Here is a 27,606-nt window from a genome sequence, read left to right on the forward strand (position 1 = left end):
ATTAAGGAGCCATTTAATACTGTTGACGCCATTTGCCTTAGAGTTTTTCTATATAAAAAAATTATAAATAATATGTTATATATTAGAGTTTTTTTTTTTTTTTTTTTTTGGGTAAAGGGTTGTTATATATAAGAGTTAATACCTTGGAAAACCTAAATCGGTACACCTATGATATATTTATTCAAAATTAATTTTTTGACAACCAAAAACCCCAAAACGGTACATCATTGACAAATTTATGCAAAACTGATACACTTGTGATAAATTTATCATATGTTAGTTTTCATTTAATTTTACTACCAAATTATTAAGTTGAATGAAACGTGACAGTTGATTGGTGTACCAATTTGCGATTTTACTCTCCGTTTGTCACAATTATACAATTTTTGTGATTTTTTGTGATATTAATCCAATTTAATGGAGGGTGTATTTGTCACAAATATACCAGTTTAGAGTTTTTGACAGTTGAATAAATTAGTTTAGGATAAATTTATCACAAGTATATCAGTTTAACGTTTTTTATGGTCAGTTGGAGTAAATTTATCACAGATATACCGGTTTAAAGTTTTTTATGATAAAAAAAATTAGTTTGAGATAAATTTGTCATACGTGTACTAGTTTTGGATTTTCCAAGGTATTAACCCCTATATATAATATAAAATATATTTTAGATATAATATATATAGTCAGAGTTAGTTTGGATTGGACCGGTCCTAAACTTCAGGATCAAGGATCAACCCGTACAATATTGGTCCAAGAATCCCAAGACCAAAGACCGACACTGTCCAACCTAACCAGGACTGGTAGAGTTGGGCCGGTCTAGGATCGATCCACAATTGACCCTAAACCAATGCTCACTTTTACCGTAAACTATTATGTGTCATCAAATTTAGTAATTTGACAGTAAATTTTTTTTGTTAAATTTTATTTTAAATTGTTAAGTTAGATGATATGTGCCAGTTAACGGATGTACCGATTTAGGATTTTACTATTTATTTGTCATAAATGTACTAGTTTGAAGTTTTTCATGATATTAATCCTCCTCCTCCTCTTCTTCTTCTTCTTCTTCTTCTTCTTCTTCTTCTTCTTCTTCTTCTTCCCTTACTAAATTTTCAAAATTATGGAAATGCCCTCACTATTTTCCTTCGTGCAACGTCCAAGTGAATCCATCACCAATCTTGCGCAATCTTAAGCAACCCTCACTAAGGGTCACTGGGGTTTGCTTGACGATTGTCGGTGCCAAATCTGGGCCTCCGAAGCTGACAATTTAATTTTGTTTAATTAAAAAAGCAAAAGACCTTTACAAGTGTGATTTTTGCAAACACCATTTAAATTAAAGTTGCTTCTCGTGCACTTAATATTATTTTGCATTTTGAAAAATCCCTTAAACTTACCGTCTTTGGCATTTTTCCAAAAAGTTTCCTCAAAAGCCCAACCAAATACAATAGTGCTAATTGGTCCATCCAACCACCAAAAGGTCAAGATGGGAAATCTTATCAGTTAGGTGTTGATGAATCTGTCAATCTATATTAGTTAGGAACGAAACCAAATATCTCAAAATGAGTGGGAGGACGAGAGACAAGAGTAAATGGAGACGGAGCATAGATTCTTTGAAACTACTGGGATGGGCTAGTTGGGAAGATACAAATTATCATTTATTGTTTTCATTTACTGGTTCTTCTTTTATAGGTTTTAATTTTCTGATGATTTCTTTCTCTATGAATATAAATGGAAGATTTTTTTTTTTTTTCTATTTTAGGTTTTGTGCCGGTTTCCGGTTTCCTCCACCCGCTTCATATGTGCTGGGTCAACTTATCTGGAATGTGATATAACCATTACGTAACATTGTATACTCAAAGTCGGATATGTTTGGCATATATTTGTTTAGATTGATATGTTTGATCTAGATCGAGCTGGTTCTACAATGGAGGATTCATAGTCTCTCCTGTATACCCCTTTCTTTTATGGATTTGCGCATTGAATTGAGCTAACCGATGATTTGCAGGTTAACGTCAAATAAGACTCGGACTAAAAACAAAAAAGATCAAACAGGACAGCGATTTTGTCACTTTAAAGTTTTCATCTTGATAATCTTTGACTTGGGGATTAGCTCACGAGAGATGGAAAGTCGATTGATGAACTCCTTCTGATCATCTACTCTACTGGGCTCTTCTTTTTTCAGGAGATAGTCGCAGAAATCTAGTCTCTGTATTTTCTTTTTTAGCATTAGTGTCTACTAGCAAATATTGGATCTCACAGCAACGGATATTGACAGAGACACTTGTCTGTTGGGTTAACATTTGATTAAACCATGTCGGAGAAATATGATTCAGAGACAAGCAATGCAGATCATGTTCTGAGTACCCATTTCCATTAATATCTTTGCTTCTTTATTTTTCATTATGTTGTTAGTACAGACTTGCGGACCCAAGGGGATAGTTTGCAAACGCGAATTGCATGCGTAAAATTATGACACCTAGTTATATTTCTTGACTGTGTTTTGAATTTGACTTTTTCTATTTTTTAGGTCGGCATTTGGATTTGACTTCAAGGACAGAAATAATGCAACAAAACAGAGCATAAGATAGATTGAAGATGGCTCCACCATTTCTTTGATCTGGATCTATAATCACTTTTTATTAGCAAGTAAACTTGTCAATACATGAAACAGATTTCATTTTTCTCCCCCAAATAAACGAAATAGTTTTTTTCCTCTTGTAGAAAGGAAAAAAAATCATTGTCCCTGAGAAATTTCTCTCCCCCAAAGAGAAAATTGAAGGCTAGAGCCAGCTACCGTCGGAGCCTATTTAGTTTGTCAGGCCCCAATCTTCCTCGCAGTTGTCATGTTCACCGGTGCTTCACAACCAGAGGACTCCTCACATAGTGCACCCCATCAGACCAGATCAACCGTCCAAACACGTAATCAACGGGCTTGCCAGCAACCTTAGGTTTCAACACCACCTTGAATTCCTTCTCTTCATCAAACCTTTCAAACACCAGGCTCTGTGGTTGGACGGAGACCAGCACTCCCGCTGGTGCCTTAATGCGCACATAATACGTGCCAGGAGTGCCCACATTCCTCACCCTTCTTGTGACCACCACCGTGCCATTGAGATTCGGGACAGTGATAGAAGGGTAGTTCATATCCGCCACATTAAAATGTTTAGGGCATGTGTGAATCTCATTGGTGAATAATCTCAGTTGTGATTCATCGTAGCCTCGGGCGCATATGAAGTCCAAGTAGTCATGGACCGTCAAATCATACACAAGACCAGGGTCCATAGCACGGTTTGGCCGGATGTGTCCAGCACCATATGAAAAAGGAGTTGCCTTGACAAATGAAGAATTGAGCACCGGCTCTACCTTGTTGTCTCGTGTGCTTGCTGTGTAATTGTCAAAAGTTAGACACAACAAAGAAGTAAGAATCTGCTTGCCGTTAACATATAATAGAAAAAGAATTGACAGAAGGAACGTGTGAAGATATGTTACCGGTGGTCATGATTGCTGATTGTATTGCGGCAGGACTCCAACTGGGATAGAGGGTTTTGAGGAGACCAGCGATGCCAGACACATGAGGACAGGCCATGGAGGTGCCTGTGTCTGCTTTGAAAGGCGTTCTACGCTTGTCAAATTCTTGACCTGTTGGACCAACCACCAGCGAATAAGCAGCAATGATGTTCACTCCAGGTGCAGCAATGTCGGGCTGAAGTACGCCAATGAGAATTAGATGTTTTGGCATAGAAACTTAACAGGATTAACCAAAAAGCACAGACAACTTCAGAAACATTACCAACTGATCTCAGTAATATACCTTCAGGATTGCTGGCTCGACAGTGTTCGGTCCCCTGGATGAGAAGGATGTCATAATTGGAGCAGGTGTTGTGTTTAACATTGTCTTCGCACGAGTAATATGAGCCACAGGAAACCTAAGACAGTACGTACACACATGCGCACAGAGAAGTAAAAGCACATATCAGAATGAGAGAATCTGAAGAAAAGGTAGATGACCCAGAAATATGGTTGCCAGCAGGTGAAAAATAAGAGAAGAAACTGCTTAGAAAATTTACTTCGTGGAGTTGATGTAAGTAAAGAGAACTTTCCCATCCAGGAAAGAGATGTGAGCAGTGGGAAGAACGTGAGCTTCAGCAACAAAAATGTCCTTCCCATTCGCTTCATCATTAGCCAAAACCATCCCAACAGCACCTGCAAGTGCAGCTTGGTGACCCTTGTTGACTGCCTCGTATGCACCGCTAAGGCACGTCAAGATCTTCCCCTTCACCTTCTTGTGGTCAAGGGTTCCAGCCAAGCAGCGCAAACTGCAACAATTCAAGCAATACTCAGATTTCCTATAGTGGTTTTAGAAAGTGAAATGTACCATACAGAAGTGGATATGGCTGAGAGAGAGAGAGAGAGAGAGAGAAAATATTTTGAAAAATGTCAGCAGATTAAACTCACGCTTCTGCTGCCGACACATTTGTAATCTTCGCATCTGCGCCGCTGATTAGTGGATAAAATTTATTGGATGGCAACCTATTGGCCGAAAGGCTCGATCCCTTTCAGAAAATTCATAAATTCAGTACCCGTCTGGTATCAAGAAAAAGCGTAACCATTTAAACTACAAGGACCTACCGTCTGAAAATAAACAGAAGCTGATACCTAGAAAGAATAAACAGGTGAACTGAAGAAAGAAGAATTTCTTTCATGGGCAGCAAGATCGACTCAACAAGTTTAGTCATTACACGGCACATAGATTCAGAGACCAACCTAGGACAACTCGCAAGCCCATCTTTGTATAAGAGTAGTCCAATACCTTTAGGCGCTGCTTGTCTCCAAGAGCAACGTACGTCGTGAATTCCCGGTCAATCGTGCTTGCAGCAACGGTGATCATCCATGGAGCAACATTGCCCACGGTCCCCAGTGGGGGACCACGGTTACCGGCAGAAGAAACCACCACAATCCCGTTCCTAGCTGCGTGGAAGGATCCAACGGCAATCGAATCCATGAAATACTCTTCTGGATTCCCGCCTAAAGACACCGAAAGAACATCAACGCCATCGCTTATCGCAGCATCAAAGCCTGCCAAGATGTCCGCGTCAAAGCACTCATTTTCAGGCCAGCACACTTTGTACGCTGCCACACGGGCCTTTGGAGATCCTCCCTTAGCTGTTCCATTGCCATACCCAAAAAAACTCGCTCCTGGGACAAAGCTTCCTCCCGCTGTCGACAGAGTGTGGGACCCGTGACCCTCATGATCCCGTGCCGTGAAGAATGTGTAGTCGAGGTGTCCGCCCCTTGCAGCATAGCCTTTGTTGAAGTACCTCGCTCCAATCAGCTTCCTTAGTACAGAGAAATGAGAGATTGGATTCACTAAGTTGGGAAAGTCACATGAAACAATCGTTCAAGGTTCATTTCTTTAAATTGTAATCTTTTAAAGTCTCGTATTGTAAAATTAATCATCCTGACATGAAAGAAGAGCACACACAGAAAATAAAGAATTTCGAGGACTGTAAGTGAGAAAACCATTAAAATAAATGATATTGGAAGCTCTAACGTTTCAAGAGAACATGATCTCTCGAAAGAGGCAATTTCTTGCAGGGTTGTGAAACTCGTCAAAGAAAGTAGAAAAATTTGGCAGATTAAACAATACTGCAGGAGACAAGGGTAATGAAGATCCCATCATAACGACAACACAGAATCATGACCGTGCTTTAACAAGCAATATTAGCCATGTGAACGACATAAATGAAAGAGGGTACAAAAAACAAGTATGAGCTCCTGATGAAGCAAGCCCCGTTCTTCTTAAAGATGCAAAATGTCAATGTCATAGCTTGCTAAACAATAAACAACCAGGCAAAAGTCCTAGGTGGATCGGCCATTGCATGTAATAGTCGGACATAAAACAGCTGAGCAGATCAAGGGCTCAGACTTTAATTAATGCAGTTGGAAAAAGATAGGACGAATTCAAACTTTTGAAGTTATGCTTCGATAAAAATTTCAAATATTCCCTCGAAAATGGTGCTAGTGACAACTTTTAATGAACTTGTTTCTGTATAAACTCTGGACCATTCTCTTTAAAACATTCCGTTATTGAGTCATTGTCATTGCCCACAACCAACAATGTTCATTAAAAGTTGAACAGAATTCTCATTAAACCAGTTGAAATACACGTTTCTCCTTTTTGCTGTAAAGACTAAAAATGCAACTGTGAAAAATTATTCTGAAAAACACATGATAAACAAGTCAACCGAAACTAAAAAAATTATTAATCCGTGGAAACGCTTGAAATTAAATTCAGGGAGGCAAAGAAGAAAAGGAAATTAAATTCAGGGAGGAATAAAACCTGTTGCAAGAAAATCCATCTTTTATGCCCCGCTGACAGATTCCCCGCCACTTTCTCGGAATAGGACCCATCCCTTCATCGCTAAAGCTCTTCGATTCTGGCCAAACACCTGTAGGAAAAAAGGAAAAAGAAAAGAGAAACCATAAGCATCTCCATCAAAATGTCGTAAAGGTAATCATTTGACAGTATCGCAGGTGTGATGCCAAGTATTAGGCACAAAGGAAGCAAAATCATTTTGTGAATAGTGAAGATTCATATCCTGAGACCCTACTACCATTTCCTAAAGCTTTTCCATGTAGAAGTTATGAAGCTTTTTTAAAGGACGATGAGATCAATGGTTTTGAACTTACTGGATAAAACCAAGAAAAGTTGCAAAGCACGAATGCAATAAGAATCTTTTCATACTATGTTAGAAATGACAGAGTAAGTTTGTCCGTGGGAGAATTCTCAGTCATACTGTCTCAATTTTTTAAATTCTAATCAAATAATAGCTAAAACACCAATTTCCTAAACTCATGAAGCTCTTTCGAAAATTGATAAAAGGACATTTTTCTTGATTTGCAGCTTGTAATTTTTCCGACATGAGTACATAGGCTTTACGGTCTCACTTTTGTCTTTTGTTTACCCGTGTGCAGAAGATGCTGATCTAGAAATGGTAAGGTCGAGTCAATACAATAACGCTTGACGTAGCAGAGTTGTTGTGGTTAACTTCATGAACTCATTAAATGATCAGGATACTTAAATTTACTTGAAAACGTCCAGCCATCAAATCAGGTTCCAAAAACTCATGCAGCAAGGGGTAACGGAGATATGATGATAAATGCAATTAAACCAATTTTGCCACAAGAAAGGAAAAGAAAAAATATGATTCCATAGTTTAATTTAAAAAAAAAAAAAACTCCGCAATCCCAAAAATAATGAAAGATACCTGTGTCGAGGCTGCCGATAATTGTATCTTCACCAAACCTAGCCTTCCTCAAGATGGAACTCTTATGAATCACTCCATTTCTTTCTAGCCCCAAGAAATGCCATGACCTCGTTGTGTGCAATTCCCTTCTTTTGCTCAGAAACACAGATAAGACATTAGCGTGCTCTGCATCAAAAGATAAGCCATGAATTTTGCAGATGGAAAAGATTAAAACAGAGTAGCATTCTCTTAACTTCGCAGACCAATTTATCAAAAATGTAGGTCAAAATCACATAATAATATAGCCAAACTCTCACTGGCAATTTCTGCCGCTTCATCGTCTTCGAGAATCGCAGCGAAACCATTGATGTGATGAGTGTATGAATAGAAAATAGCCTCCTGAGCCTTCTCATTGCTGTCCAAATAAGTTGAAGTACAGAACAAAAGAAATCACGTTTTACTACAAATGAAGAAAAAATACGAGTTTAATGCTTGTGAAGTATAAATTGGAACTATACCTTCCCAAGTACGATCCGAGTAAATCGTAATGAGAATCTGTGACACTTTCAAAATCTGCTGCGGTCGGTTCTGGACCATGTGCATGAGATCCTAAGTACACGATATAAGGCTAAAAGCAAAAAAGAAAGGAGAAAACAAAATGAGGCCATTGAAAAGCAAACGCCCAGAAATGATCAAACTGAGAAGCAGAGTGAGAGACGACATTGATAGAAATCAATGAAAGCACCACCAAAAAAAAATAAATGGAGACCAAAGGTACTAAGACTCATCAAGAAATTGCAATTGAAAACTAAGACTTTCAAAACATACCATCAATTCGAAAACTTGGCAGATTAGCACAATCAAGTCCTCTCTCTCATATGACTGTCTCTTACATGGCTGCAAGCTCACTGGTTTTTCCTTTTATTTAAATTAGCTTTTTTTAATTTAACTTAAATAGAATATAGGTTTAAAAAATTAGATTTGGATCAAACAACTTATTGATTACACCAATTTGACAAATTTTTAAAGTGATTACTACGTTTTTTTCAAAAAATTTAAGACTCGACTACACTTTTATGATGAATTTTATGACTTTAGTGCACTTATCTCAAAATTTTGGGAAAAATCCTAGACAAAAGATGAGAAAAATAAACCACTCTGCGAAGACAATTGGAGATCAAATCTAAAGACTTTCGTGACTGAAAACACCAAAGCTCAATAAATCTTATTTTTGTACAACAAGGATAAAAGTGAGCATTACCTTTTTCAAGGCAAAGGTGGGTGAATGCACCAAACACAAAAGGAGGACTGAAAGGAAAAGATGGGAATGAGAGAAGAGCCCCATTGATCTCTTCGTCTTGTGCAAATTAAAACAAACTCGAATATAATATAATTTTTTTGTTTGCAGACAAGTAACTGCAGATGAAACGTCTTGCTATGCTTTTCCCAGTTTTTTAATCTCTGCTTTCGCCTTTTCATGGAAAAACAGTGAAGCTTTCTTCATTACCTATCAACACACCATTATGAAATGTGTGGATTATGCAAAAAGGATTTCGGTTTTCCCCTTGTTGATTTTCAGCAAGATCATTATGCAGTTACGAACCGTGAGTTAATATCTCGTTACCAATGAAGTCAACGTAATCTTATGCTCTCAAATTGGGTAAAATACCAGATAAGGGTTTAGAGTAGGACTGTTTTGTAAAAAAATGAAGTGGCTATTTATTCGGGTCAATTCCAAAAAAAAATCCAAAACTTTAGGTCAAGTCTTAAATCTGCCATAAACTTTTCTTTTATCTCAGAAAAAACCCTAAACTTTAAGTCCAGTCCCAAAATTAACTTGAATTTTATTTTGTCCAAAAAAAATGGGTCAATACCTATAACCATGAAAAATTATAAATTGGTACACATGTGACAAATTTATCCCAAACTAATTTTTTGACTACTAGAACCCATAAACTAATACACTTGACAAATTTATCTCAAGCTAATTAATCTAAAATGGTACACCTGTAACAAATTTACACTTTATTAGTTTATGTTAAATAGTACTTTTGTTAAGTTAGATGAACCGTAGCATTTTATGAGTGTACCCATTTGGGGTTTTACCCTCCATTTATTTCTAAATCTATCCCATGGTCTAGTCCCAACTTAATGTGGCATTTCCACATCAATGATAAATACACATCAATAAGGTGACATGAAAAATTATCTTCAAAATAAAACCATTCTAGGATATAAAAAATTAGGGACTACAAATTGTGACTTTTGGACAGAGGGCTAATGGGGACAAATTTAGGACTAAAGTAAAAATTGATGATTTGCTTTTCGATAAAAAAAAATTGGGGTAAATTTGGGATTGGATTTGGGTTTAATATAGGATAAAAGAAAATTTTATGGCAAATTTGAAACTAAGCCTAAAGTTTGGGGTTTTTTTTTTTAGATAAAAAAAAAGTTTTGAGTAGATTAGGACTGGACCTAAAGTTTACGATTTTTAGAAGACGTAAAAAATTCAGGGCAGATTAGGGAATAGACATAAAGTTTAAAGTCTTTTTTGGGGGGGGAGGAATTGGCCCCTATTGATTCTTAAATAAAGGTTAGAGCACGCATCTCACATGCCACTTTCTAAAGCCATGATGGGGCATTTTTGGATTTTACTGTTTTCTTTAATTTTTTTTTCTTTTCCTTTTCATTTTTCTTTTCATCTTTCATTGTTCTTCCTTTCGCAACTGCATTGAGCTAGTTCCGGTGCCTGATCTCACTCAACATCATGAAGTTGCCGCGGAGCGTTTATATCAGCATCATTGATGATCACTTCTCTTCCAGCGTTGCATCAACATTGCGGTCGTTCTCTCTCTTCTCACTTGCAGCCATGGCTGCCAAGTCTCCAAGCTCTCAAGCATGGCCATGGCCGATTACACGCACAATAGATTCAGGATAGTCAGTCAAGGCACATGTTCACAAAATTTTGTTTATATTGACGTTGATTGAATTCCATCAAAGCATAGTTATCTGTTTCCTCAGCAAGTGCCACAAAATCAGTTAACTAATTTTGGTGAATGGTATTTCGTTGTTAGTAAAATTTGAGTAAAACATCTTTTGGACACGCATGGTCAAACATTTTGAGGTTTATTTTGAGGAATAACAATTTCGAGAATAAGGAATCATCTAGAGCATGATCACGCTAGGCCTAGCAATCCTTAAAAAAGGATAACACTTTAGGTAAAAAGCCGAGATTCGGGATTTTAGATGGTGACGGGCTTGTTTCTTGTAAAAGAAAAAAGTCGTTTTAGTGTTTTTTAGTATATTTCAAGTTACACTGTGTTCTGTATAAACCAAAACATTAATTTCACCAACAATTCAAAGAAGACTTACAAGTTGACTTTTTGGTCAACCACTAAATTCAACCTTTGATCAAACTAAAAATAAAAATTGTCAAATCAAATCATTCAAAGAAGTTCCTTTTCCTTTTATTTCTTTTTGTTTCTTTCCTAATTCCCCCGATCTAGTTTTGGATCTAGGAGATTTTCTCTCTAATCTAATTCTAGATTTTGAAGTTTTAATGAATAAGTACTCCACCTCTAGTTTAAATGGTGTTCACAGTAATTTAATTTCAGTGTCAAATCCGTGCTTGTTCAATATTTTTCACTAAAAGTTTTGGCACTACACATTGCCTACATGGCTCGCTCTCACAGGTGTCTGAGTTTTTTCAACGTGTTTATGTTGTCTCCATACATGATTGTGTTGGGGACACAAAACCTAGGTGCACACTGCTGAAAGGTAAAGCCGTAAATACATATAGAGATCTCGATGTGTGCTCATCACTAATGGTGCTATGTGATTTAATGATTAGTCGTTGAGACAAATCCATTCTTGAAGGACGAGCTCGTGATGATCTCTGCCAATAATGCTCTAATGAAGTGTCTTGATTTCTTGTTTTTTGTTTATTTTGGAGATTTGTGGGTTTGTTTTGTTACTCAGATTTTTAATATTCTCTTTCATGTATCAGTTTAGTCATGAAAGGAAATTTCTTTTTGAACTGTCCCAAAAAAAGAACTTTGAATTGATCAATTTTACTCATACTAAAAATTCAATTTTCATCAACCAAATTCAAAATTAATTGGTTTCTAGCCATTTTTTAGAAAACTTCTTTTCATGATATTTGATCTAGGAGTCGTAATACATTCAAATGTCAAGTCAATTTTTTAATTCCAAGCAGAAGACAAATTTGTCCAATTTCAAGCGCCAATTAGGGTCTTGATCAATCCTTCATGACCAATGTCAATTAGCCTAATTTGATTGTGATTAAGTCCAATTAACTCAATTTCAATGTCAATTTTTGACAAAATGACGATAATTGCCTTAATTTCACCAAAATAGCAAATGCCAAGACGAATTGACCCACTTAACTCAATTTAGTTTGACCCATATTGGATATGAAGCCCAAATTGATTAAATAAGGCCCAATTGGGTTGATTAAACCTCAATGGTAGTTGACAGCCTAATCCAATTCAAGGGAATTTATATAATTGGGATGTCACCAATCAATTAGATCAAACTGAGCCAACTCATTTGAATCAAACTGACCCAATCAAATCAAATTGGACCAAAATCGAACACGAACCATTGGGTCAAGACCCAATAAAATTTCAGTTGGCCTAGTTAATTGTAAGAAGAAATTGGAAAATGAGACAATCAGGAGATTTCGGGTCAACTTGGTTTGACCAAAGTTGACCTAACCCATTTAAATTAGTCAACTCAGCTTAATTTTAAAAATAGAAATAGAAAATAATCTTTGATTATAGGAAAATTTAAAAAAACAAATTTGAAAAATCAATTCAAAACTCAACCGCGTGATTTTGGGCCACTTTGTTGTTGAGAGGTTGAGCGAAAATCTCCACGGGCGAAACGAACTCAAGTTTTCGCTTTATAAGTAGGGGCTGCTCTTCACCTTTCGGGAGGCTTCTTTTCGTCAAAGAAATTGAAAAGGGAAAACAGAGAAAACAGAGAAAACAGAGAAGAGAGTTTCAGTTTTTGAGGGAAAAAGAAGAAAAGTCAAAAGAAAAGGGGAGAAAGCGAGGAAGTGACCGGTCATTGGGAAAGAAAAAAAAAAGAAGAAAACAAAGAAAAAGGTTGACAAGACCCCTACTGTTCACTTTCTTCCCCCATTTGCTGCTGCTCTACACGGCACTGCTGCTCTCTGCGACGCCCAACAAGCTGCCGACCACCACTCCTCCATCTCCAACGCCTCTGCCAGCCGCTACCGCGCCTCAGCCACCGCGACTCCGCCTCTGCAGCAACCGACGCTGCTGCGCCTCCGCCGCTGCGCCTCCGCCGCTGCGCCTCCGCCGCTGCGCCTCCGCCGCTGCGCCTCCGCACCCGTGAACTCGCCCCGACATCCCTGTTCACCGCGCTGACGTTGTTCGGAGCCGAAGACCAGCGACCCGATGCTGCAATCCAAGCTGCTCCGCCCGCGAGCCAGAACTTGAACCCGCTGTAACGCCGGTTTTTCCCTTCGCCGGAGCACGACGCCCAAGTTCCGCCATTGAAACCGACGCCACCGCGCCATCACCGCTTTCTGCTCAGTCCCCGCACCTGCTCGGAGTCCGATCGACAGCACCGGAGCGCCGATCTCGCTCCCCAGACTCGGCATTAACGCACAGCAACACAGCCGCCAACGCTCGCGCTCCCCGCCACTCCACCGTGCCACTGCTCCAACCAGTTCCGCACCCGGAATCCTCTGCCCGCGACGCCCATCACCGGCGGTCCGAGCTACCGTGCATCATTTCCCCCCAGCCGCAACGAAGTTTTTGTTCTTGCTCAGCCCCGCACTCGCTGAGCCCCCTCCCGGGCGACACCTGACGCCACCGCCTCGAGCTCCTGCCATCGCCGCTCCTGATCCGAGCCTGCTGCCGTGCTCTTGACCCACTTATTGCCTCCTGTTTCTGTCGCAGGACCTTAGGTAGTTTATTTTTATTTTTTTTATTATGTTAGCTTATTTTTAAGTTTCATTATTTGAATTATAGTATTGTATGTAGACCTTGTAGACATTAGGGGTTTTATCCCAAATTAAGGTAATTATTAATTTGACCGTAAGACGCCGGGTTATTTTTTTTAATTACTTTAATTTTTAGGAATTTGGATAGCATTTCAATTATTAAATCATTATAGAGTTAAAATAATTGTTAATTTAATCCGTGAGACAACGGATTATTTTTTTCGGTTATTTTAATTCTTATCTTCATTCTTTTAAAATAATTACTTGTTTGGAAAGATTAAAAAAAAATCAAAAAAATCAAAAAGTGCCTAAAATTCTAAATATTGCATTGGAGCATTTAGATTTAGTAAATTAGGACTGTATTTTTAGGGTTAGTAAATTAGAATTGCATTTATAGAATTATAATTTTTAGATTATACTTTTAGATGGGTGATTTTTGTTAGGGCTAATTTTAAATAATGTTGGCATGTCTTGATTTCTTATATAGCTTTTAAGATAAGATATAGTTTAAGTTAAATTTATTCCTAAAATAAATTAGAATATTATTCACTTTAGATAGTTTACTTATTCTTTATTATTAATTTCGAATTTCAATAAAAAACAAATCCAAAAAATTTGAAGATCATTTTAATTAGCTTAATTTTGCTAAATAGTGTTCAATTGGATGTGATTCACCTCTAGACTCCAATTCTCCCTATAGCCAAAAAATTTTATGTGGATACGCATGTTGATTTCGTCAATTTGATGATCAATTGTACTAAAAATTGCATATTAGGATTAGGTGCAAAAACACAACAAATTAGAGAGTAAAGACGAGAAAGAGAAATTGAAACACAAGATTTATCTAGGATCACTCTTAAATTACAGTTATACCCAGCAAAAAATTCCATTATAATTAGCATTTTACACCTTTTTTATTACAACTCTCAATTACAAGAAAAATATATTATATATAGGCAATAATATCTATTCATGCATTCAAGCCTAAACTACCAATAAATTACAAACTCAAACTATAAAAATCATTCTAGTAGCTAGGAGCGCTACCCCCTAAACCCCTACCGAGATGGCCCCTCGAAAATCCCATACCTTCCTCTTAATGGAGAGTATGAACCACAACTCAACATACTAATTGGAGAGATATAGCAGCATGTTTGCTTGTTTGAGTTTGCACTTTGATCTCCTCCTTCCATATCTTGGCTGAACCTATAGGGAAATATGTCAAGCATGATTTTCGATGTTGGTTGTGTTTAAAGCAAGTTTCGTAATGATTTGGTGATGATCAAATCATGTTTAGACAAATGTTTTAGGTGATTGTTGATGATTAATGTTGAATGTTATTGAACGATGTTCAAAGTAGCTTGAATGTGTTTATAGATGTTGGAAATAGGCTCTCCATGAGACATTGCATCATTTTTAGATTAAGAGCTTCACAATGGTATAATTTTTGTAAAACTATGACTTCTCTTGATCCAAAAACTCATATCCGTAAAGTAGCAAAAGGTTTTCGCGTTGAATGTAAAAATCTTATTTCAGTTTCTCTGAATTTGATTTGCAAAGATGAAAGGGTTGGAGTCCTTTTTAGCAAAAACTCAAAACTGGAAATTTTTTTGCTAGGGTTTCAATAGCTAGGCCAGAAAGTTTGAGGCCATTTCAACAATATTTAGAGGTCCTTAACTACCAAAGACCGGACAAGGTCAATTCAGCCTTCATCAGTTTTGCATTTGAGTGCTAGGGAGAAATCGGTAAATTTGGCATAAAATCAAAAATCAAAGCATGAAAATCAAAGTAGAAAGTTAGGGCTAACCGCCTGTAAAATTTGAAGCCTTTTTGACCAAGTTTGCCATTTTTCCCGCAATTTTGAAATTTGGGTTAAATCGGGAGCTGTGTCAATTTGGTTAATTTCAGGATAATCCGGCTAGAACTGGATTAGGTTGTCTCAATGACATTTAAACTACACATATCAAGCTTTGTAATGATGCCTGAATCATTTAATGAGTGGTTCATTAAGTCACTTATCTGAATCAAAACCTAAGTGATCAGAATTTGTCCTTAATTGAATAAGTGATCATATGGCTCTTTCATTGACTGATGATTGCTTTACAAGGCCAATTGGCCTAATTGCATGTGATTGTTAGATGCATTATTAAGCTCACGACGTACGTCGATCAACAGGTAGATTATGATGATTATGATTAATTAATGATTAGTGAGTTAGTTTACCGTTTTGTGAACGCAAGTGGGAGCTAATTTCCATTTATCTTAATCAATAAACTCCTAGTGAAATAGGAGGAAGCTTGGGATTAATTGAATTGCATGGGGTAATCACCATTCGATTCTCAATTTGTCGAATACTGCTAACTGATTTGCTTGAATGTATGATCGTACGAGTAAATGAATGTAACCGACACCCGCGAACAGTGATCGAGGATGGTCCATGGAGGAGGTGACGGATGACGCTGGTGGTAATTGACCGATGTCCATGCCAGTCTTTGGCATTTTGTAATTAGTTTGGACTAGTTAATTAGTGAACAGGGATTCTGATTGGCTTAGATCCTTGATTAATAAAAGCCAAACAGGAGAACAAGTGATCTAACCGGTGGTATAGAAAAAGAAGAGGATATGAAGTAAAGGAATATTAATTGGTCTTCTCATGATGTGAAAAATAATGGGACACCAGCACCCTCAGAATACTAACGAAGGATATCAGGGATCCAACGGCTGTAAAATGTGAGGACGCGATGCTTCCAAGGCACGATATCTAACCAGCAGCATAGAGTAATCACTGGGATTCGCCCCAGTGGCCACCCTTTCCAACATGGAAGATGGAGTTGAGGGGTTCAAATCTCCACATTCTCAGAAGAGGATGAGGTGGGGATGAGTAAGTTTCAGGAGTGGGTTTCGACTCCTACGCCCTACAAGAGGCAGGGCAAAAATCTGAGGGTGGGTGTAGAGTAGGCATAGAATAGGACTCGAAAAAAAAAAAAAAAAAAAACCAGCAGCATAGAGTGTGGCCCATATGCGCTCGAGAATTAATTGTTTGATTCAGTTTTCATTTACGATGGTGATTGTGTAATTATTTTCCTCATTTTTTTGGAGATATGTCTTGGTATCCAACGTTTTATCTGCATGCGACTGATTCATTTTGTGTTTGAATGATGATGTCTCTCGTTCAACAACGCTCACGTAATCTTATCTGATTTGAACATGACTAATCCACGCGTGTTTGAAAGCGAATGCATGACCGATTTCAAAACTTTGCAATTTAGAAAAGAAAAACTGAAGAGTTTTAGTCTCGATGACCACTTCTCACGCCCGTCGGTTTGGATTTTTACATCGAGCATGAATTCTCTAAAACTATAAAAATGGACTAGCTGGGAGATACAAATTATCATTTCTTTGGTTTTTCTTTTAAACTTCTCATTTTCTACGTTCTTTCTCTTTGAATATGAAAGGGAGGATATTTTTTTTTTTCTATTTTGGGTTTTGTCTTCCCTATTTCATCAATTAATGGTTTTCGACTATTCCTCCTTTCTCTCTTCAATTGCTGGGTCAGCTTATCCAGTTGGTGATTTGAGTACCATAACTATCAATCGATCACTTAAGTACAAAATATTTTTAGAAATATTCACCCAAATTCTGGAAATTTAAGGTAGCATATTATTTCTAACGAACGTTTTTTAAAATTTATGACATTTAAATGAGTTTCATATTAAAGTTATAACACTTGTACTATTCTTATACATGTTTATTGCATACTTGAAGTCAAAAATGTTTGGCATATTTTAGTCCAAATTGATGTGTCAGATCTAGATCGAGCTGGTTCTGCAATGGAGGATTCATAGTTCCTCCTGTATACCTCTTTCTTTCGCAGATTTACGCATTGAATTGAGCTAACAAATAATTTTGCAGGATGTTAACGTCAAATAGGACTCAAATCGGGAAAAAAATAAAAAAAATAAAAAGGTCAAACAGGACATTGATGCAGTCAAATAGGTTAGACCGACTCAAATCGCCTTTAAATGGCTTGTGGGAAAAAATTCAGGAGGAAGCGGTTTAAAAATGCTTAAGATTTAAAATTGAGCTAACAAATAATTTTGCAGGATGTTAACGTCAAATAGGACTCAAATCGGACAAACAGGACAGCGATGCAGTCACTTTAAAGTTTTCATCTTGTTAGCACTTCAGATGCTGACAGAATTCTTGACTTGATGATTAGCTCATTAGAGCTAAAAAGTCGATTGATGAAAACCCTTCTGATCAACTACCCTACTGAGGATCTTATTTTAAAAAATAGTTGCAGAAATCCAGTTCCTTCTTTTTTGGCTGGCATTAGCATCTTGAGCAAATATTGCATCTGGCGGGAATGGATATTGACAAGAACACTCGTCTGTTGGGTTAATATTTAGATTGAACCATGCTGGAGAAATATGATTCAGGGGCAAGCAAGGCAGAGCATTTTCAGAGTTTTCATATGTATTAATATCTCTGCTTATATATGTTGCAGTAATTTATTGAAGAGTTGCGGACCGCAAAAGGACAGTTTGCGAATTCGAAGAGCATGCGTAAAATCATGACAAGTAATAAATCTTGACTGTGTTTGGGTTTGGCTTCAAGGGAAGAAATAATGCAACAAAACAGAGCATAAGATAAGAGTGAAGATAGCTACTGCATTTCTTCGATCTGGATCTGTACTTCCTTTTTATTAGCCACCAAATGTATCAAAACATAAAGCAAATTCCATTTTCCGCCCGAATAAACGAAATACTTCGTTCCCAGTTAATAGAAAGGCAGACAAAAACTTTGTCCCCGAAAAATTCCTATACCCCAAAGAGAAAAGTGAGGGCAAGAGCCAGCTACCATCACAGCCCTTTTAGCTTGCCGAAACCCCAATCCTCCCTGTAAATGTCATGTTCACTGGTGCTTCACAACCAGGGGGCTCCTCACGTAGTGCGTACCATCTGACCAGGTCAACCGTCCAAACACATAATCAACGGGCTTGCCAGCAACATAAGGTTTGAACACCACCTTGAATTCCTTCTCCTCATCAAACCTTTCGAACACCAGGCTCTGTGGTTGTACGGAGACCGACACTCCCGCCGGTGCCTTAACTTGCACAGAGTACGTGCCAGGAGTGCCCACATTCCTCACCCTTCTTGTGACCACAACCGTGCCGTTGAGATTCGGGATAGTGATAGAAGGGTAGTTCAAATCCGCCGTATTAAAATGTTTAGGGCATATGTGAGTCTCATTGGTGAATAACCTCAGTTGGGATTCTTTGTAACCTCGGGCGCATAGGAAGTCCAAGTAGTCTTTGACCGTCAAGTCATACACGAGACCTGGGTCCGCAGCACGGTTTGGCCGGATGTGTCCAGCTCCATAGGAAAATGGAGTAGCCTTGACAAAAGACGAATCGAGCAACGTCTCGTTCCTGTTGTCTCGTGTTTTTGCTGTGTAATGGTTCAAGTTACGATGAAAGACACAACAAAGAAGTAAGAATCTGCTTGCTGTTAAACATAAAAGAACTAAAAGAGAGAACACTTGAAAATGTATTACCGGTTGTCATGATTGCAGATCGTATCGCGGCAGGACTCCAACTAGGATAGAGGGTTTTGAGGAGACCAACGATGCCGGACACATGAGGACAGGACATCGATGTGCCAGACTCTACATTGAAAGGTGTTCTACGCTTGTCGAAACCAAGATTCGTTGGAGCAACTGCCAGTGTATAAGCAGCAATGATGTCCACTCCCGGTGCAGTAATATCGGGCTGAAGTACATCGACAACAATTAGATTACTTGGCATAGAACTTAACAGTTAAATAGCTAGTTAACTAACCAAAAACAGCGTAGATGCCATATGAAACGTTATTAACGAATCTCACTAAGATACCTTGAGGATTGCTGGCTCAACCATGTTCGGTCCCCTGGATGAGAACGAAGCAATAAAAGGAGCAGGCTTCGTGTTCAATATTGTCTTGACACGAGTCAGGTAAGCCCCAGGAAACCTTAACGTGACAGATACGTGCATGCGTGCGCATGGAGAAGTAAAAGCATATATAAGAAGGTGAAAATCCTCAAGAAAAGTCAGGAAGAACCCGGAAAGTAGGTTGCTAGCAGGTAGAAAAAAAGAACTACTTAGAAAATATACTTTGTGGAGTTGATGTAAGAGAAGAGAATCTTCCCATCCGCGAAAGAGATGTGAGCAGCAGGGAGAACATGAGCATCAGCAAGAAGCTCATTTCCATTCGCTTCATCATTAGCCAAAATCATCCCAACAGCACCTGCAAGCGCAGCTTGGTAGCCCTTCTCAACTCTCGCGTTCTCACCGCGAACGCATGCCAAGATCTTCCCCTTCACCTTCTTGGGGTCGAGGGTTCCAGCCAAGCAGAGCAAACTGCAACAATTCAAGCAGTACTCAGAATTCCTGTAATGGACTATGAAATTGAAATGTACTGTACAGAAGTAGATATTACTTTGAAGTAAAGGACAATTAAAAAAATATCAGCAGGTTAAACTCACGCTTGTGAAGCCGACGCATTTGCGGCCTTTGCATCTGCACCACTGATTAGTGGATAGAATTTATCGGATGGCAAACCAATGGACGAAAGGCTCGACCCCTATCAAAAAATTCATAAATACAGTACACGTTACTAACAAGAAAAAGCATTACTATTTGAAATACAAGGACCTAGGAACCGAAAATGAACGGAAACTGATATTTATTTAGAAAGCTAATATACGTCAACTGAAGAAAGTTCTTTCAGAGCAGCAAGAACAAGTTTAGTCATTACACCGCAAATAGATTCAGAGACCAAAGTATCACGTCTTGGAAGCTCATCTGTGTATGAGATTAATCTAATACCTTTAGGTGCTGCCTGTCTCCAAGAGCAACGTAGGTCGTGAATTCCCGGTCAATCGTGCTTGCAGCAACCGTGATCATCCAAGGAGCAACATTAGACACGGTCCCCAGTTCTGGCCCAGAGTTGCCAGCGGAAGAAACTACCACAATCCCGTTCCTAGCTGCATGGAAGGATCCAATGGCAATTCCATCCTTGAAAAACTCGGCTGCTTCCCCACCAACAGAGACCGATAGAACATCAACGCCATCGCGTATCGCAGCATCAAAGCCTGCCAAAATATCCGCGTCAAAGCACTCGTTCTGATCGATTGGAGGCCAGCACACTTTGTACGCCACAACACGGGCCCTTGGAGATCCTCCGTTAGCTGTTCCATTGCCAGACCCAAAAACATTCGCTCCAGGGACATAGCTTCCTCCCGCTGTCGACAGAGTGTGGGACCCATGACCCTGATTATCCCGTGCCGTGTAGAATGTGTAGTTAAGACGTCCAGCATAAGCAGAATAGCCTTTGTTGAAGTACCTCGCTCCGATCAGCTTCCTAAGTACAGAGAAATGAGAGATTGGATTCACTGAGTTGTGAAAGTCACATAAAATAATTGTTCATAGTTCATTTATTCAGAATTTGATCTTCTGAAGTCTAATATGGTGAAATAAATCAACATGATAAGCGCATATAGAAAATAAAGAATTTCAATAACCAGTGCCTCTATATGCAATTATTGGTGTAGTCAAATGAACACTAGTTTTCATTAAACCAGCTGAAAAAACAATTTATCCCTTTTGCTGTAAAAACTAAAAGAGGAAGTAAAAAAAAAATACTGAAATCCACATGACAAACAGGTCTACCTAAAAAAAAAAAAAAAGAAATCATTAACCAGTGGAAACACTTGGAATTAAACTTAGTGAGGCAAAGAAGAAAACGAAACTATCCGGGAGGAATAAAACCTGTTGCAAGAAAAATTATCTTTTATGCCCCGCTGACAGATTCCTCGCCACTTTCCTGGAATAGGACCCAGCCCTTCATCGCTAAAGCTCTTCGATTCCGGCCAAACACCTGTAGAGAAAAAAGAAAAGAGAAACCATAAGCATCTCCTGCAAAATGTCAAAAAGGAAATCATTTGACAAATTCACAGCGTGATGCATAAAGGAAGCAAAATCATTTTGTGAACTGTCAAGATTCATTTCCTGAGACCCTACCATCATTCCATGAAGCTTTTCCATGGAAAAGTCATGAACCCATTTTCAAGAACGACGAGATCAGTCGTTTTGAGTTAGTGGATAAAACCAAGAAAAGTTGCAAAGCACGGATACAATATGAATCTTTCATTACTTTGTCAGAAAATGACATTGAAAGGTTATCCCTGGGGATATTCTCAATCATATTTTCTCTCTATTTTTTTTTCTAAAATTAAATAATAACTAAAACACCAATTTCCCAAACTCATGAAACTCTTTGGAAGATATTAACAAAGGGACATTTTCATGTTTTGGCAGCTAATTTTTCTGATATGAGCAAAGAAGCTTCACGTTCTCACTTTTGTAGACCCGTGTGCAGAAGATGCTGATCTAGAAATAATATGGTCAAGGCAGCACAGTAATGCTTGACGTAGCGGAAATGCTGTGGTCAACTTCATGAACTCATTAAATGGTCAGTAAAATAGAATTTTCTTGAAAACGTTCGGCCATCAAATCATGTTCCAAAAACTCATGCAAATAAAGCAAATTCAAGGGTCAACGGAGATATGATGATGATTGGAAATAAACCAATTTGAGCCAAAACAAAAGAAAAGAAGAATAATTCCATAGTTGAATTAAAAAAGAACTGCGCTATCCCATAAATAATGAAAGATGCCTGTGTCGAGGTTGCCGATAATTGTTTCTTCCCCAAACCTAGCCTTGCTCAAGATGGAACTCTTGTGAATCACTCCATCACTCTCTAGCCCCAAGAATTGCCATGACCTTGTCGTGTGCAATTTCCTTCCCTTGCTTAGAAACACAGACAAGACGTTTGGGTGCTCTGCATCAAAAGATAAGCCATGAATTTCTGTAGATGGAACAGAGGAAAACAGAGCAGCATTCTGTTGGCTTCACAGACCAATTTGATCAAACACATAAATCGAAATCACATAATTATATTGCCAAACTCTCACTAGCAATTTCTGCCGCTTCATCCTCTTCGAGAATCGCAGCGAAACCGTTGATGTGATGAGTGTATGAATAGAAAATTGCCTCCTGGGCCTTCTCATTGCTGTCCAAATAAGTTGAAGTACAGAACAAATAATCATATTTTACTACGAACAAAGAAAAACAACGAGTTCCATGATTATGAAATATAAATTCGAACTATACCTTCCCAAATACGATCCGAGTAAATCATAATGAGAATTGGTGACGCTTTCGATGTCTGCTGTGGTTGGTTCTGGACCGTGTGCAGGAGATCCTAAGTACACGATATAAGGCTAAAGCACAGAGAAAGTTGGAAATAATGAGGCTATTGAAAGGCAAACGCCCAGAAATGATCAAACTGAGAGGCAGAGTGAGAGACGACACGCTTGGAAATCAAAGAAAGCACCGTAAAAAATAAAAAAATAAATAAATAAGAAGATCTTGAGAAACAACCCAGATAAAAGACCAGAAAATTAAACCATTCTGCCAAAAGAATTGGTTATCAAAACTGAAGATTTTCATGACCGAAAACAGCGAAAGTTCTATGAATCTTATTTTTGCATTCAACGAGGCAAAAAGTGAGCATCACCTTTTTCAAAGCGAAGGTGGGTGAATGCACTAGACACAGAAGCAGGACTGCGAGGAGACAATGGGAATGAAAGGAAAGCCCCATTGCTCTCTGCTTCTTCTGCAACTTAAAACAAACTCGAACACAATTCAAATTCCTCCGTTTTCAGACAAAAAGAGGCAAATGATGCGTTCTGCTCTGCCCCTGTTCTTTAAATCTCTGCTTTCACTTTTTTATGGAAGAAAATCTTGACGAAGAAATAGGGAACGTTCATTAACCTGTCAACAACGCCAATTATGGAATGCGGGGATTATGCAAAATGATTTCGAATTTCCCTCTCTTGATTTTTAGCAAGATCATTATGCTCTTATGAACCGTGAGTGTGATTATGGCTGGAAATTAATATGATTTGATATTCTTTTCCAAAATCGGTGGTTTCGAAAGGGTGAAGAGGGAATTCGACATAGCAATCCTCATTTTGAAAGGTCAACGTGATCTCATGCATTCGAGGACAGCGAGCATACAATCAGGAATGCTTTCTATTTGGATTTTTCTAAGGTTCTCTATTGTAGGGAAAGTTCTTGTTTCTGCCTTTTTCTTCTCTTTAGCAATTGCTACATCTCCATATCTGTTCTCTATGTTATAAGACAAATTAGAAAGCATCTTTCAACCTTAATTTTTTTTTTTTTGGCAAGAAATTAAACGCATAAAGTTGAAGTTTGACGAATAATATCTGGCATATTGCCAAACAAATAGCAAAATATAATTACTTAAATTAGTCGATGTATCATCCCTGATCCTATCTCATATGTCCTCATCTTCCAAAATAATATCAATTATGATTCCTTCTTTCTTTATTTTCTTTTTCTTTTGGTACATATATAGGGAAAAAGTCACAAAAAGAAAACTCCAAATTATATCCATAGTAACATATTTAACCTAAACTTCTTTTCGTAACACAAAAAATCTCAAATTTATATCAATGTGACATATTTACCCTCTTCAAGATTTCGTCAATGTGCATTATTAAAAATTTACCTACATTGATGACAGAAGGCTAACGGAATTAACATGATGTTCACATAACTTAAATAAAATAAAAACAATAATATTTTAGCTGCAAAATCATATGATGGAAGCTTGGCGGAGAGTAAATGTGTCTTATAGATATAAGTTTGAGATTTTTTATATCACAAAAAACTAAAATATATGTTTCACAGTGGGTATAATTTAGGATTTTCAATATCATAATAAAAATTTTAGATAAATGTTTCCCAATAGGCATAGTTGATTTTTGGTGACTTTTCTCCATAGATTAATAGCCCCTTTCCATTGTGCATCTGCATCTAGTGTTTGACTATGTGTAAAGTCTCCTGAGATCACTTGTACTATATACAAGTCTTTCTAAAACTTCTAAATATATCTCGTGATTTTCTTTCTGTCGATGCCATTAATCAATGCATGTGTACAGATTTGGTAGCAAAACTAATAAATATATGTAGAAAGTAAATCAGCAAGAGTCAGTTATTCCATCATGGGAAAGAAAAAGCGGGGGTGGGAACAAGCTAGGCATGTATATTCGGATGGAAAGCGTCATTTTTTTGGCCATGGCAAAGAACCACACCAGAACCCTCGAGGTTCACTCCGCTCCGACACGGACGTGCTTGCCTTCCGTCCAGCGCCGTTGATGGCCGAACCGTATGAGAACACTTGCGTTGTTGATGCTAATATCTTCCCAGACTTTCAGATTTGGCATTTTAAGTGTCATGCAATGTAGATCATTAATCAATCAATAAGCCAGCTTTACAAAGTTTGTCTACATCGAATGCCATGAATCCTGTGCGGCGGTTGGCCTGTGAATGATAAACATAATGGGAGGGATCGAAACATGCGACGACGATGTCGAAGACACATCCGTCGCTATCCATTTGGCTTCTCTACATGCTCGAACAATATCAGTCCGCATCGCCCATTGATTCTTGGACAATGTCTCAGCATTCTGGAGTATACCATGCATTCATGCTATGAAGGTTATCAAAGTCCAACATAAGAAAAATCGAACCCAGTGTCCAGCGCGATCAAACCTACTGAGTCCCCAAAGATGACGCAGACGTACACTTCTCTTCCGGAGAACAGTCACGCAGCTCTAGGCATCGTTTTCCGCCTTTCTGTTCCTTCACTCTGCTGGGTGTTTTTCTTTCGACATAAGCAAGGTGGTGCGTGGAGGAGACGGAGAGTCCAAGCATAACTACGCCAACCTCACTCAAATCAGCCGATCGCTGCACATTCAATCATGTGCTTCTCACGTGCCTTCCTCTTCTGCTGATGAGCAGAACCGGCTACGCTCGTTAGCGATTCATTGCCTAAAGCATAAGGCTGCCACATGACATGCTTCACCGGACTAATACCCTTGTAATAATTTTATCCTCCATTAGTTTTTGTTAAATTTTTATTGTGAAATTGTTGAGTTAGACAATATGTGATAGTGACAGCTATACAAGTTTGGCTCATATTAATCCAATTTATGAAAACTAATGGAGGATGAATTTGCTACAAATATACTAGTTTTATGTTTTTGCTTGTCGAAATATATATTTGTCAAGAATGTACTAATTTGAGTTTTTTATGATAAAAAATTGGTTTGAGATAAATTTATCACATGTATACTAATTTGGGGTTTTTCATAATATCAATGCTAATTAGAATAGATATCAAAATTTGGTATTTTGGTAACACCCAAGACTATTTTTTTCATATAGCAGAACACGAGTCATCCACCAATCAATTAATGATACTCATTTTTAGGAAATGATGGCATGCCAATTTGGGCATTCCGACCTTGCCTTTTAAAGGTGCAAAAGATTCATGAAATCTCGAAAATTGGAAATAAAACAAACTTTTCTTTTGCCCTTGAGTTGAATGGTCATCAAGAAATTTTCAAACTATTTTGCCCTAGAGCCCGCTATCTGCAACCCCTGCTTGCATATTGCCATTTGGGCCTATATTTTACCAATCGCCTGTTTGGAACTTTGCTTGTTCAGCAAGTTGCCCACTCAATGGGCCTGGCTCAACCTTGTTGAGGCATAAACCTAAGTAACCAGCATCATGTGGCCTACACAAAAACAAGGGCGTTATGCTCTTGGAAACGTCCTCCGAGACGCAAACGGTACTTGCGACCGTTGATGCGTGGGTTGTCAAAACAATGGGTATTTATAATCGACGCGTCTCGTAACGGCGAACGAAGTCGCCCGGGGAGGAATTATCCAGCACGGATGCTGTTCGTCATATGTCGAAAATTTAAGAGCCTCCCCATGCACATGTGAGGAGCGAGGACTTCGTCAGTAGTACCCCTGTGACTTAGTCCTGCCTTAGTTTCTTCTCTTTCCTCGTTCCTCTAGTTTTTGTGCTCCTTCCTACCGGCAAGGGAAAACCTAGTAAACTCCCGCCGTGCGGAAATCAGCTGGTGACCAATGCATAGAAAACGACCCGATTGGCTTTTTCCAAGAAGACCATAAGCCATATATTCATATCGTTTCATAAGCCAAGTCAACCTATGAACATTGAATAGTGACTTTCTTGGGGAGTGTTCAATCATTTGAGACCATTGACTCCCTTTGCAAGCACAGCAATCTAGTGTACAGAACCCGGTCAACATGGCTGTTGAAAGGTCAGAAACTTGTGGTGAGCACCTAATACAAGTTTCTAATTAGGTTGGTTTATACAAATCATGTGAACGAATCTTACATGATAGCCAATCAATTTACGTATAAGACAGTCGACTCCTTTTATTTGTACCTAACGCGCTTTCACCTCGTGCTGCTCAAGTACCAGTGGCTTTCATTTAAAATTTCGGCTTACCCTCAACATCGTACTAAATGAAGAATTAAAACCAAAGTTAATGTTTGTCTTGTCCTTGTCAATGCAAGTTGTGTCTTCCAAAAAGTCAACTTCGGTTTTTCTTTGTTCTACTTTGAAGGACTGTGCTTCCTTCCTCGATCCCACTCCGGTTTGGGAAATACCATTAGCAGGTATGCCTTGTCGATCCCGCTGGACATTTTCTTTTTCAATGCCCACCCCATTCTTCAGCTGTCTAAATCTAAATAGGAATCCCTTTTAAAATTGGGTATGGTAAAGATGTTGGGAAAATTTAACAACCGATTGAGAAGAATCATGAAATTAGGTTTTGAAACGTGATATCACTTTTTTTAAAGAATAATTTTCTTAGTAATGTTACTGATGGTCACCAATAAATTTCTTCCATAACATAACAAAGTCTTGATTGAAAATACTAAATAGCAATTATAATATTTCTCGAGATTTTCTAAAGGGAAATAATTGAAAGCTATGACTTTTTTTTTTTTTTTTGGTAAAGGTAAGAATTTATAAATAGCTTAGCCAATTATACAAAAAATCAGTGCCAAAAAACTTTCACTCAAAATGACAACAAAACATAATGAGTGGAATGGAGCCAATGTAAAAGGAAGACACCCGAAGGAACGGGGAGTCGAAAAAACACTACTAGAAATGAACGAAAGTAGGAAACAAGCAACAAGCAAAAGGCAAGACAGCACTAAACAAGAGGACCGAAGATGGAAGAGTCAAGTCCCCAACATCGCTAGAGCCTCATATTCCTAGTATTGTCCACCACATTGGTGAAGGTAAGCACCTTGTCCTTGATTACTTTGATGAGGTGATTCTTCAAAGCCAGCAACTCCAAGGTCTCCCCCCGAAAGATAATGCTATTACGCTTTTTCCATATCAAGTGGCA

At 38.3% G+C, this 27,606-nt stretch overlaps 2 protein-coding genes across 2 annotated transcripts; both read right to left on the minus strand.

The window, feature by feature from the left end:
• Nucleotides 1-2,607: 2,607 nt before the first annotated feature.
• LOC104452159 (subtilisin-like protease SBT5.4) lies at nucleotides 2,608-11,115 on the minus strand. The gene is made up of 12 exons (XM_039314634.1): nucleotides 11,070-11,115; nucleotides 8,509-8,555; nucleotides 7,766-7,875; nucleotides 7,565-7,662; nucleotides 7,269-7,433; nucleotides 6,341-6,449; nucleotides 4,811-5,336; nucleotides 4,456-4,553; nucleotides 4,068-4,316; nucleotides 3,812-3,926; nucleotides 3,490-3,703; nucleotides 2,608-3,383 (listed from the first exon to the last, which is right to left on the minus strand). Exons 1-12 carry the CDS (start codon nucleotides 11,113-11,115, stop codon nucleotides 2,848-2,850), a joined length of 2,313 nt encoding a protein of 770 aa, XP_039170568.1. The 3' UTR covers nucleotides 2,608-2,847.
• A 6,806-nt stretch (nucleotides 11,116-17,921) lies between these two features.
• Nucleotides 17,922-22,991, minus strand: LOC104450399 (subtilisin-like protease SBT5.4). The gene is made up of 11 exons (XM_010064928.2): nucleotides 22,860-22,991; nucleotides 22,454-22,563; nucleotides 22,255-22,352; nucleotides 21,957-22,121; nucleotides 21,050-21,158; nucleotides 20,108-20,642; nucleotides 19,765-19,862; nucleotides 19,394-19,639; nucleotides 19,136-19,250; nucleotides 18,799-19,012; nucleotides 17,922-18,692 (listed from the first exon to the last, which is right to left on the minus strand). The coding sequence occupies exons 1-11, from the start codon at nucleotides 22,941-22,943 to the stop codon at nucleotides 18,157-18,159; spliced, it is 2,310 nt and encodes a 769-aa protein (XP_010063230.1). The 5' UTR covers nucleotides 22,944-22,991; the 3' UTR covers nucleotides 17,922-18,156.
• Between the last annotated feature and the right edge of the window lie 4,615 nt (nucleotides 22,992-27,606).

The sequence above is a fragment of the Eucalyptus grandis genome, chromosome 6 (genome assembly GCF_016545825.1).
Source record: "Eucalyptus grandis isolate ANBG69807.140 chromosome 6, ASM1654582v1, whole genome shotgun sequence".
Classification (NCBI taxonomy): Eukaryota; Viridiplantae; Streptophyta; class Magnoliopsida; order Myrtales; family Myrtaceae; genus Eucalyptus; species Eucalyptus grandis.

Bases quoted from the DNA above. Each gene is read 5' to 3' on its own strand.
- LOC104452159 (XM_039314634.1), bottom strand. From the start codon at position 11,115: ATGGATTTGTCTCAACGACTAATCATTAAATCACATAGCACCATTA. The intron at 7,876-8,508 runs GTAATGCTCACT...TTTTGCTTTTAG, and splicing joins CCACCTTTGCCTTGAAAAAG to CCTTATATCGTGTACTTAGG. The intron at 4,554-4,810 runs GTATTGGACTAC...ATTTTCTGAAAG, and splicing joins GAGACAAGCAGCGCCTAAAG to GGATCGAGCCTTTCGGCCAA.
- LOC104450399 (XM_010064928.2), bottom strand. From the start codon at position 22,943: ATGGGGCTTTCCTTTCATTCCCATTGTCTCCTCGCAGTCCTGCTTCTG. The intron at 22,122-22,254 runs GTGAGAGTTTGG...CTTTTGATGCAG, and splicing joins TGAAGCGGCAGAAATTGCTA to AGCACCCAAACGTCTTGTCT. The intron at 19,640-19,764 runs GTGAGTTTAACC...GAATTGTTGCAG, and splicing joins AATGCGTCGGCTTCACAAGC to TTTGCTCTGCTTGGCTGGAA.